The following is a 12207-nucleotide window of genomic DNA, read 5'->3' on the forward strand; positions in this document are numbered from 1 at the left end:
ATCTACAGTCCACTGAAATAAAATAAAATGAATGCACAGAATAGTTAAAATTTTTTTCGAAGTTCAATGATTTTAGTAGCTTTCTATTTCATAGAATTGTAATGGATTATTTTCTGATAATTTTTAAATGGATTGAGATGTTATGTACTTTAATTAGTTTGACTTCATCCTATTTCAGATTTAATGTCACCCAAAATGTTTATCAATATAAACAGTTGCATTTACTGAACAAATGTACAGTTACATTTTCTGGGGCTGCCTTGAATTTGAGTCAATCTTACTATTGACTAGTTGAGAGCCTGTGACTGGAATAAACAGTATAGTGGTGGTGGCTGAAATGGGAGAAGATAAATGGACAAAGGCAAACGCTGCTTACATTGTAACTTCACCTAGACTTGGCCAGGACTCTAATGGCCTTTGTATGGTAAGCTACCAATTGATGAAGGTAGATCACTGAGATTACTTAGAGCAGATGCTTTTAAAGAGGGAAGTAGGCTGCCAAAGCACAGCACTTTCAGATAGAATTTCTCTGGAACATCTAAATAGAAGTGTGTTCTTGGACAAGTCATGTAATCCCTTTAATTAGGAAGATGGAGACAATGCCTACTTTATACAGTTGTTATAAAGATCAACTGGGGAGCAAAGTACGTGCCTTCCAACCTGAGGAAGCGATATGACTTTGTTATAGCTGTGATTATTAATATATTAATGGCTTGGCATTGGTGCAGCCCTGCCTTTGGATTTCATCCGAAAGGGGCATAAAAGTTAAGCCCCTCCTTCCAACACTTTGCTTACGTAGATTCAAATAAGGATCCGTGACATGTTTGGTTCTCTCTGACTTCTCTCCCCAAGTAACAACCTTCCTACCGTTTAACAGTATTTATATTTGGATAAAGGGCTAGAGCTGAAGTTACAGAGGAAACATATAGAGCAGGCTACAAAACAGGGCTGCCTAGTGTTGCACAAACAACGTTGGTGAAGCAAGGCTGAAAGTGTTAAATAAAGAACACCAAAAATGACTGGCCACATGTACTGGTGGTTTGTTTCAGTCTTGGCAGACAACATTCAGTGTTAGGTTACATGTTTTACCTTCCAAAGGCTTTAGAAACAATAAATGATTCACGTCTTTAAACTGTTTTCACTACAGAATATATTTTATTAATTTTATGTCATTAAAGAGGCTATTATTGACTATGCCAAAGCCTTTGACTGTGTGGATCACAATAAACTGTGGAAAATTCTGAAAGAGATGGGAATACCAGACCACCTGACCTGCCTCTTGAGAAACCTGTGTGCAGGTCAGGAAGCAACAGTTAGAACTGGACATGGAACAACAGACTGGTTCCAAATAGGAAAAGGGGTACGTTAAGGCTGTATATTGTCACCCTACTTATTTAACTTATATGCAGAGTACATCATGAGAAATGCTGGGCTTGAAGAAGCACAAGCTGGAATCAAGATTGCCAGGAGAAATATCAATAACCTCAGATATGCAGAAAGTGAAGAGGAACTAAAAAGCCTCTTGATGAGAGTGAAAGAGGAGAGTGAAAAAGTTGGCCTAAAGCTCAACATTCAGAAAACGAAGATCATGGCACCTGGTCCCGTCACTTCATGGGAAATAGATGGGGAAACAGTGTCAGACTTAATTTTGGGGGGCTCCAAAATCACTGCAGATGGTGATTGCAGCCATGAAATTAAAAGACTCCTTGGAAGGAAAGTTATGACAACCTAGATAGCATATTCAAAAGCAGAGATATTACTTTGCCAACAAAGGTCTGTCTAGTCAAGGCTAGGGTTTTTCCAGTGGTCATATATGGAGGTGAGAGTTGGACTGTGAAGAAAGCTGAGTGCCGAAGAATTGATGCTTTTGAACTGTGGTGTTGGAGAAGACTCTTGAGAGTCCCTTGGACTACAAGGAGACCCAACCTGTCCATTCTGAAGGAGATCAGCCCTGGGTGCTCATTGGAAGGACTGATGCTGAAGCTGAAACTCCAGTACTTTGGCCACCTCATGTGAAGAGTTGACTCATTGGAAAAGACTCTGATGCTGGGAGGGATTGGGGACAGGAGGAGAAGGGGACGGCAGAGGATGAGATGGCTGGATGGCATCACTGACTCGATGGACGTGAGTCTGAGTGAACTCCGGGAGTTGGTGATGGACAGGGAGGCCTGGCGTGCTGGGATTCATGGGGTTGCAAAGAGTCGGACACGACTGAGCAACTGAACTGAACTGAACTGAAAGAGGCTATTGAGCAAAAGAGTTTTGAAGACTGAATGAGTGCACTGTGGAAGAGGAAGGCTATGGTTGTGTTATAAAAAGTAAAACATAGAATTAGTATTCCACTGAAATTAAGTTCTCATAAATTATAACACTGTTTCTTCTGGGAAAATTAGTATAGGAAAATGATACTGTTCCCCTCATACATAACAGTAAAATACACACACACACAGAACATCATAGATCCGTATAACCACTGGCTTCTCCTACTTTTAGCACATGAAGACCTGAACTATGTAAACAAGTCAGCTAATTATTATTAAATTTATTTTAAATATTATTTATCCTTTATAAAATATTTTTTGCAAAACTTTTCAAGAGAACTTTTCCTGAAATGTTTTAGTGACTGTTTTTAAATTCATGCATGTGGATATTGCTTAATCCCATTCATATGAAATGCCCCAAATAAGAACAGAAAGTAGATGAGTGGTTGCCAGTGAGTGGCAGAAGAGTGAAGTACAGAATCATTCTTAATGGTTAGAGGGTATCTTCCTGGCACAATGAAAATGTTCTGGAATTAGGTAGTGGTGATGGTTGAACAACCTTATAGACATACTAAAATATACTGGATTGTACACTTTTTTAAAGGATAAATTATATCATGTATAAATTTACTCAATAGGAAGTTATGTATTTCTATTTTCTAAATGAAAAAATTTGTGCGTGTGGAGATACAATCCCAAATTATCTCTAATATTTACCATATGACCTAAATACTTATTTCTCTTATGAAAAAACTCTACGGGTATTTACTAAAAATAGCATGCCAGCTCAATATTGGGACACAAATTCTCTATATTCCATGGCACTCATATCACTGAATGTGACCAAAAAGACAGTCACTTAATCCTCATTATTTTTCAGCAGTATGAAATGAAAGACTCAAATTCCAGTGATGCTGTGGTCCTTTCACTGGTCACTCAGTTGCAGCTTTCACTTTTATGTAGGAAATACAACTGATTTCCAATCATTAACACCAAAGTCTGCCAGAAACACTTTGCATTAATGAATTTAAAAATATTTTACCATTTAATTAAGTCTATCTAACTACATTATTGTGAAGAAGATTTCAAGCATAGTCTGATTTAACAGGCAGCTTACTGTTGGTAACAGAGACAAATGGTAAAACCACAACTAAAATTTACAACTTCTGACTAATTCATCTATCATGATGGTTCATTATTTCAATCAGCCTGTTTCTAATAAAATCAGTATCACTTAATGCAAAGCTATCATACTCATAGGTAAAAATATAGAAGTATCAGTGGAAAAGATGAAAGAAAGAAAAGCAAAAACTGACTCCTGGTACTGTCACGTTACCAATATAAAGTCCTATAGAGGACCTTTCTTCTTTCTACCTCCACGCATCTACAAAGAAAACCACAGAATGTTGGTACAAGCTTTTCATTATTAATACAACTTCAAGGAAGAACTCAGATTACCCCTCACCAGGGAAATTAGCTAGTGACATATATATAACCCTTCCTGGTTCATACACTAGGTTAATACACGAGGTGACTAGGTTAATACACTCTCATGAAATGGATTGGTTCAAAGTAAAGTCTAACAAAATTAAATATAAATAAGCTCCTGGGGGAATTAAATCAGTGAACTACAAAGTGACTTCCTGAATTTTCTCTAATAATTTGTCACTCTCACCAGAAGGAGCACCCTACATAGGGAAGAGTTAGGTATGGCAATGTCAGCAGAGCAAGGTAAGCATAAAGAACCCTAGAAAAAGTAGCTGCTACTTTTCTCTCCCTCTTCTTTCCTCTCCCTTACTCTTCCTCTCTTTCTATCCTGTGTGTACACACATGTGTAAGATTAGATGGCACTTATGTAGCCTTATCTGAGCTTCCCTGATGGCTCAGATAGTAAAGAATTCACCTGCAATGTAGGAGACCCAGGTTCGATTCCTAGGTTGGGAAGATCCCATGGAGAAGGGAATGGCAACCCACTCCAGTATTATTGGCTGGAGAATTTCACAGACAGAGGAGTCTGGCAGGCTACAGTCCATAGGGTCACAGAGAGTCAGACACAACTGACCGACTAACACTAACTCTACATACCCCTATATATTCTACAGATTTTATGACAACCCAGGTTTCATATGATACTATTTCTTGGCTTTTTTTAAAAGGCTAAGTTTTAAATGTTACTTTTAACAAGGACTTGAGGCAACTGTTAGTATAAGTAATATAGATGCAATGTTTTCTCTTATTAAGTAAATTGTATAGAACCCATTTAATGATAGCTATGGATTCAAAGAGCATTTTCAGACATCAGAAGTGAACTGTATACAACAGATGCTGAAAATCAGACAGCTTCTTCATTCAGTGGCATGAGCATCTTTTTATGGATTAAGGCCATGGCCGTCCACACTGGACTATTTTATAACACTGTGTACTTCTGTGATTTGGACATACAGCAAGTTTTGTAAAGGTCATTTGTATCACGGATTTTCTTGGTTATCTTGGCTGAGTGTGGACTATTCTTAACCTAGTTGGGAGGTGTTTGTATCAAGCACTGTTAATTAGAGAAATGTCTTCTACTAAGTTGATTACATATCTTTGCTACTAATGTCACTAAACAGAATAGATTCCTCAAAGAAAAATTTTCTTGCTAGAATACAATATTTTTACGTGGAAAAGAACTGCCCAACCAAAATAAAGAAGGGATTCTTCCTATTTTCATCATTTCTCAAAGCTATTTAGCTTACCCAGATTAAACCAATGATGGGTGAATATTTATTAATACAAACTTTAGTTTTGCCAAGAAAGTATTCACCATAAAAGTTATGCTCACATTTGCATTCCTTACAGCACTTGCCATCCACGTATGCGAGAGCCGACTTGAGGGGGCAGTCAGGATTTGGGCAAATCAGAGTTTCACACTGGATGGTTCCATTCTGAGAAGAAAACAGTATTTTAAAGAATTTCCAAGTTGTAGTTTGGTAGTTTTCAAGTATTTTTAAGTTGTTTCTTAAATTTCAAATTCTTCACGTAAAATGTCATAAATATCACTATTCTCTTTGGTAAAACCATAATTTTACAGTAAAATTACAGTAAAATCCATATACAGGGACCCACAGTAACACACTTTGGGTCATAACACAGGTGGTGGTTGGCCTCATCTTCTGCTCAGCAACTAAGCTAGAGGTCTCACCTCCTATTGTGAAGTGAATAAGGACAGGGGTGGAAGGAAGGGCACCACTGGCAGGGAAACAGCAGGCTGAGAGCCAGCCTGGGGTACTCATGTCTCCCCAGATGACTCACAAAATTAGCATCAACAAACAATATTTCTGGAATAGCAGCTGCCACGCTGGATACCCAGTTTCAGGATGCAAAAATCCTCCCAGGGATATTTGAACTCAAATAGACCACCACCATGAATGGACGCTGACAATCATCATAAGAGGTACCAACCTAAAAGGGTACCTCAGTGAATTTGATTCCTGAAGGTCACCCAGAACTCCCAGGTAGTTTAGTTGCTTTTCTAGTCTTTTCAAAAAACTATGACTTCACCACACTACATCTTGTATCTTACTCAATTTGATTTTGGTCACCCATTTAACAAGTTGCAAAGGTTTTACTATAGTTGTGAAATGTAATTTTGGTAGGAATGTTTCTAAATAGCAATCGGACAAAGCCTGCACACACACGCACATGGACCGTTATTTCACCATTAACTTTGACCGTCTTAACATCATGATGTTCCACGTTTGAGTAAACTAGATGAACTTGGGAAAAAATGTTGACTTCTGACTTCTTTATAGCCAACCAGTTTTCACAAATAATTCAGGTGGAGTTTAAAAGTTCAAAACCAAACTCATTTTGAACATTTCTTTGAAAATAAACTTATATGTTAGAAATAATAATACACCAACCATTCTTTTACCTTGGGACTTCCCTGGTGGCTCAGACGGTAAAGCATCTGCCTACAATGCAGGAGACCCAGGTTCGATCCCTGGGTCAGGAAGATCCTCTGGAGAAGGATGGCAATGCACTCCAGTACTCTTGCCTGGAAAATCCCATGGATGGACGAGCCTGGTAGGCTACAGTCCATGGGGTCGCAAAGAGTCGGACACGACTGAGTGACTAAACTTTCTAACCATTCTACCTAATTAGTGAACAATTAGAGAAATCATATTTATTTAAACTCTACAGTTTATACTCCACTGTATTAGTAAATTTTTAAAGCTAAATAACTTTATTATTTATTTATACAGCCAAATCTGGTCACAGTATTTCCTGTTGCATTTCATTTAGCTTTATCAAAATGCGTTAATAAAAACATGAGGGGAAAATCCCTGGAAAAGTTAAGGAGACCAGGATAGAATCCTCTGGGAATCCTTTTACTGACCCAATTTAAATCATTAACTTCACATGTGGACAATAAACTTAAAACTTCATAGCATTCTTAAAACACAATAATCTTTATAAGCTAGAAAGTGTCTTTAATAATGCAATACACGGTTCTTCAGATTTGACAGGGTTTGCTGGCACTTTAGTGTTGTGTTTTGAGGAAATGGGTCTTGAAATTTTCATGATGACATTGGTTTAATACATTTTTAAAGAGTAGGGGCATCTGAGTTCTATTAGTCTGAATTCCAGCAGAAGCCATACCAGGCATGTGCAGTTCTTACAGCCGTCTGTCCACGACTCGAATTCTCGGTAGATGGTTCCCTTCATGGTGCAAGTCCTTTCACAGTAGCACTGGTCCAGTCTATTCATTCGCTGCTCGGCTCGAGACAGCTGCAGTACAAAGGAAGAGGTTTGTATTGTTCAGCATTCCAGCGATGCGGAAAGGCAAAACACTCCAACAGGCATCTGACTGCTTTTTAGGTGAACAGCAGTAATGATGGCTATGCTCATCATCTATTACAAATATACTTAAGGCTTTATTTTTTCATATTTGTTTCCATTATGGTTTATGACAAGATACTGAATATAGTTCCCTGCGCCATAGAGTAGGGCCTTATTGTTTATCCATTCTGTATATTATATAATAGTTTGCATCTGCTAATCCCAAACTCCCAATCCTTGCCTCCCTCACCCACCTCTGCCTTGGCAACCACAAGTCTGTTCTCAATTTCTGTGAGTCTTTTTCTGTTTCATAGATAAGTTCATTTCTGTCATATTTTAGGTTCCACATATAAGTGAAATCATATGGTATTTGTCTTTCTCTTTCTGATTTACTTTGCTTAGTATGATAATCTCTAGGTTCACCCATGCTGTTGCTTGACTTAAGCCTTTAATTTAAAAGAAAGGATTTTTCTCCTCTTCTGGTAGTTAATTTGCCTCCTGCCTTTGTGAGTGTGGCAGGGGGGTGGGGGTGGGGGTTCCTTTGTGGCTCAACTGGTAAAGAATCCTCCTGCAATGCGGGAGACCTGGGTTCAATCCCTGGGTTCGGAAGATCCCCTGGAGAAGGGAAAGGGAGCCCACTGCAGTATTCTGCCCTGGACTGTATAGTCCATGGGGTCGCAAAGAGTTGAATACAACTGAGTGACTTTCACTTCACTTTGTGTGTGGGGGGGAGCAGAGAAAAGTATGCTGTATGATTTATGATAAAACAGAAAAGAAGTCTAAGTCAAAATCGCATCATACACAATACAGAGAAGCATTTTCCATTTTTAAAAATGTTTAATTTCATGGCTATGTTTGCTCAAGTGCAAACGTAAATTTTAGACTTTACATTTGTCAGAAACAAATCATCCATATGCAACATAACTTTTAGGTCATTGGTATCTGCTATGCAACATGACAACAGCCTGGTGAAACTACAGGTAAATTTGACACATGGTTAAGACAGCCAATGATCCTACAATGGTAACACAATGGTAGAAAGCTTTTGTGGGACCATTTCCCTGACATAATTCTAGGGTCCATATTCTTTACTATGTCCTCTTGCCTCCTTCCTTGCAAAAAAAAAACCTAAATAATAATAAAAACTAAATTAAACAATAAATCCTATTGTAGTAAGCAGTGAAAAACCAAGTAATCTGCCTCATTCTTGATTTACTGAGTCATTTGTTATACAGATGGCTTGGGTTTGAATATTTATAAACCCCTTCCTTGAGCAGGGATTTTGATTCAGTTCGAGTACACAGTAGGGGATAAGAAAAATCTCAAAGGTGAACAACTGTGGTTATAAAAGAAACTGTAGGAAACCTCAAGGATTTCTGAGCTACACTCCCCCACACTCTATTTCTAAGGAGCTTTTACCTTGGCTGATGTTTTGGCTAAAATGTCCTGCAGTTCCATGATTTTCTGCACGAGTCCGTGAAAGTCATTGCACGTTGGACAGGCTAGAATCACAAACACCACATCAGTCAAGTTATATTTATAAGGAGTTCAATCTGGTTAAGTCTATGCTGACAACTAATACATGAGAACTCCAATTGCAAACTGACATTTCGGACAAAATTAAGCAAGAAGCACACTTTTCATTACATAGTGAGAGAACTAATGGACTTACTGCGATTAAGATCTGGGCACTGAGCAATAAATCCTTGGGGCATGACAAGTAATTGCACATCTTGCATTATACCCTGTGTGTGAAAAATTTTTAAAAAGATGTATTACTTTCATCTACCCAAATTATGTTCAATAGTCAAGTTCATGAAGGGAAACATTATAAGATAGACTCACCCAAGTGCCTGAAAAAAATATTTTGAATACATGGCTTTGACTTCAAACCAAAGGGAAGGAAAAACATCAGGCAAAATAGATGATTGCCCATGTACTTTCTTATTGATAATATTTTTAAACCCTTAAGATTAAATGTCAAGATATAATTAAGAGGCAATAGTCATGTGTTTGGGGAAGCTATTTTTAGTTAGCCTGAAGAAATGCTTGAAAATGACCTTTAAAAATCAACCTGAAAATCACTTCAGGTTTCAGCAACAGTAAAACTGATACCAATTTTAAGTTAACTACAATCATCAAGAAGAAAAGAGAAAAACTAAGTCATAAGAACAATGCTTATTTGAGTATTTCTCATTTCTCGGTTGGATCTTTTAAAGTGAATTCTTCAATTTAAAAAGGACAAGACGTTTATTAAACAGCTACAGCAAGACTGAGTAATGAATCCTTGGGAATACAGAAAGTTTAGCATGAAATTTTTTAAAATGCCAACTTCAAATGACATATTTTACACAGAAGTTCACATCACATGTTTATATGTGAAATTTACATTCATCCTTCCTCATTAAGATATAATTAGCTTCCAGTTCACAAGACTCTCAAAGCAATAGCCAAAAGGTAGCGACCTCATCAGATACTCTATATGTCCCTTTCATTCATCACTCCATTTTCTTCCTTCATCATCTTTATATATTTTAATTAATATTTCACTTTCTCCCTTTGAAAAATGCAAACAGAATGTTTAATGACAGAGGTGACCAAGACCAGAGTACCAATATGTTATTAAGACAATTTTGATGTACCTACAAAGATTTACCAGTCAAATCCTGGCCTATATATCTTCTACATATTTAATCAGATTAATAGCGTGGTACAAAAAGAATGTCAGTTTAAATTATAAATATTTAAGTATACTGCATGGCAATTGCTGTATCTGTTGTTTGTTTGGGGTTTGGATTAGAGAAACAACCTGTATATAACAATCTCCTATCATCTGAAAGCTCAAAATGAAAGCAAGGCTTCCATGTACAGTTCTATGGTTGGTGCAATGCCCAACTCTAGAGAAGTACACATAACTGATGTGTGAGAAGGTTTCTGAGGCCACATCAGGCTCCAGGGGAAAGACTGCCATGATTAAACAGAAGAGAAACTTGATACCTGGAGCACAAATTTGCTATCATTTATATGTGGAAAAAATAGAGAAGGAAATGGCAACCGACTCCAGTATTCTTGCCTGGAGAATCCCAGGGACGGGGGAGGCTGGTGGGCCACACACAGTCCAGAGGGTTGCAAAGAGTCGGACATGACTGAGTGACCTAGCACACCACGTGGGAAGAGCACTGATTTTTCAAGATTTGCAAACACAGGATCAAATCCCCATGACTGACTTTGGACAAGTTATTTAACCTCTCTGAACAGGTTTATGCATGTGTAAAAGAGATTTTTTTAAAAAAGGCCCTACAACAAGACTAAGGTTCAATGAAATAACATATTCGAAGCACCTGGTTACCAGATAACAGTCTAATTAAGTTTTAAAAACACATTTAAAAAAAGTATTTATTTATTTTGCTGCTTCGGGTCTTGGTTGCTGCATATGGGCTTCTCTCTAGTTGGGGCGCTCGGGCTTAGTTGCCCTACAGAGCATGGGATCTCAGAGCCATGACCAGGGATGGAACCCTATGTCCCCTGCACTGAAAGATGGGTTCTTAACACTGGACTACCACAGAAGTCAGGAAAGGTCAAAAGGAGACACCACAGGTCCCACCTCTTCACTGGTATCCACCTTGGTTGAGTAACGCATGTGCCACCAGGAAAGACCCTGAGTCAGAATGATTGGCCAGAGACAACCAAGAAACTAATCCCTTCACCATAAAACCTAAAACTGTGAGCCATGTGGCAGAGCAGTTCTCCTGGATTCCCTTATGCTCATGCTCTCTGCCAGGGCACCTCTTCTCAGTAAAGTCTCTTGTGTTGTCAGCAAAAAAAAAAAAAAATTCTTTTAATAAAGTAAATAAAAACACCTTTCGAGCTTTACAAATCTTTCTTAGAACACACTTTTCAAGCTACTTGTACATTCTCTAACTAGAAATCCATAAGTTAGACACATCACTTATCATCTTCTAAAAATTAACTTTTGTATGATAGGTAGTGTCAGAATCACTGGAGGAAAATGAGCTGTGAGCTGGTAGTCAAGCAATTTTCTGGACCTTATTTCCTCATCCTTAACATACAGAGTTAAATGGGATGTCCATTAGATCCTGTGATGCAATTCTATGGAGTATATCTCTAAACAGACAATAAGAAAAAGATACCAATTATAACTGCTTTCTAGCTTTGATAGATTTGTGCATATATTATTATATGTATTCCTTTCTCATTTTCAGAAGTACAAGGAGATTATGAATAATGAATATTGAAAAGTTTTAAACCTCTATTATTAACACCCTTATGAAAGCATCATCAAAGGTTATATTTCAAAAGTGGAGAGTTTATTTGTATATTAACATTTTAGATTTTTATTACTTTGAATGCCTAATTTCAAGAATATGTTAACTGCCCTGATTGAGGTTTGAGAGACTAATCATCTCTGTCATATCTTAAGCTCAAATTCATTAAGAAAAAAAAATAGAATAGAGTTGACCAGCTAAATAAAACATCAGTGTTAAAAAAATAAAACAGAAATAGACACTAGTAGGAAAAACACTATACAAATCTATTTATTTTGCTTACACCATAAAAAGCAAGACTCATTAGAAGCTCATTAGAAAGCATTTGTATTTACATTTTATATTAGTCAAAATATACCTTAAAATATCCATGTGCATTATTTCTCTGTCCCAGCCAAAATGAAGTGCCCAGGGGCAAGTCCGTGGAAGGCTTTTCCACAACTCTTTCATATATTCTACAAAAAAACATCAGATAAGTAATATGTATTAACCGTCACTTCTTAGACTCTTCCATTTCCTGAACTGAGAACACTTCACTTACTTATTACAGTCGACATGTAAAATCAAGTGGGAGGCACTGATGGCTAAGGAGAGCTTGTGCCACTTATCATCAGCCAAAATGTAAGGAAACACTTCTGTGTGAGGGTGGTGGCTGCCGGAGCGGTAGTGAAGTCTGACTTCATTCCGATGGCCACTGCTTTCCAGTTCCAGGTACCTGCACAGAGAAGAATTACATGGGGCCCATTGAAAACAAAGTTCAAAAAAGATGGACATGACTTCTGTCTCCAGAAAGATGGGATAGACATACTTTTCCTATTCCTCCCAGTAAGTACAACTAA

At 37.6% G+C, this 12207-nt stretch overlaps 1 protein-coding gene and 1 non-coding gene across 4 annotated transcripts in view; one reads left to right on the forward strand and one right to left on the reverse strand.

Moving 5' to 3' along the window:
• NELL2 (neural EGFL like 2) overlaps window positions 1-12207 on the reverse strand; it is a 479083-nt gene that overhangs the window by 292835 nt on the left and 174041 nt on the right. For all 3 annotated transcript variants that reach the window (XM_025284020.3, XM_025284019.3, XM_025284021.3), the window contains 6 exons: window positions 11910-12083; window positions 11727-11823; window positions 8755-8827; window positions 8502-8584; window positions 6903-7031; window positions 5083-5185 (listed from right to left, as the gene is read on the reverse strand). In XM_025284020.3, coding sequence (XP_025139805.2) covers window positions 5083-5185; window positions 6903-7031; window positions 8502-8584; window positions 8755-8827; window positions 11727-11823; window positions 11910-12083 — 659 coding nt within the window. The remainder of the gene's footprint in view (window positions 1-5082; window positions 5186-6902; window positions 7032-8501; window positions 8585-8754; window positions 8828-11726; window positions 11824-11909; window positions 12084-12207) is intronic.
• On the forward strand, window positions 6184-6256 carry TRNAC-ACA. Its single transcript has one exon. It is a non-coding gene; the product is annotated as a tRNA-Cys (tRNA).

This window comes from Bubalus bubalis, chromosome 4 (genome assembly GCF_019923935.1).
Source record: "Bubalus bubalis isolate 160015118507 breed Murrah chromosome 4, NDDB_SH_1, whole genome shotgun sequence".
Classification (NCBI taxonomy): Eukaryota; Metazoa; Chordata; class Mammalia; order Artiodactyla; family Bovidae; genus Bubalus; species Bubalus bubalis.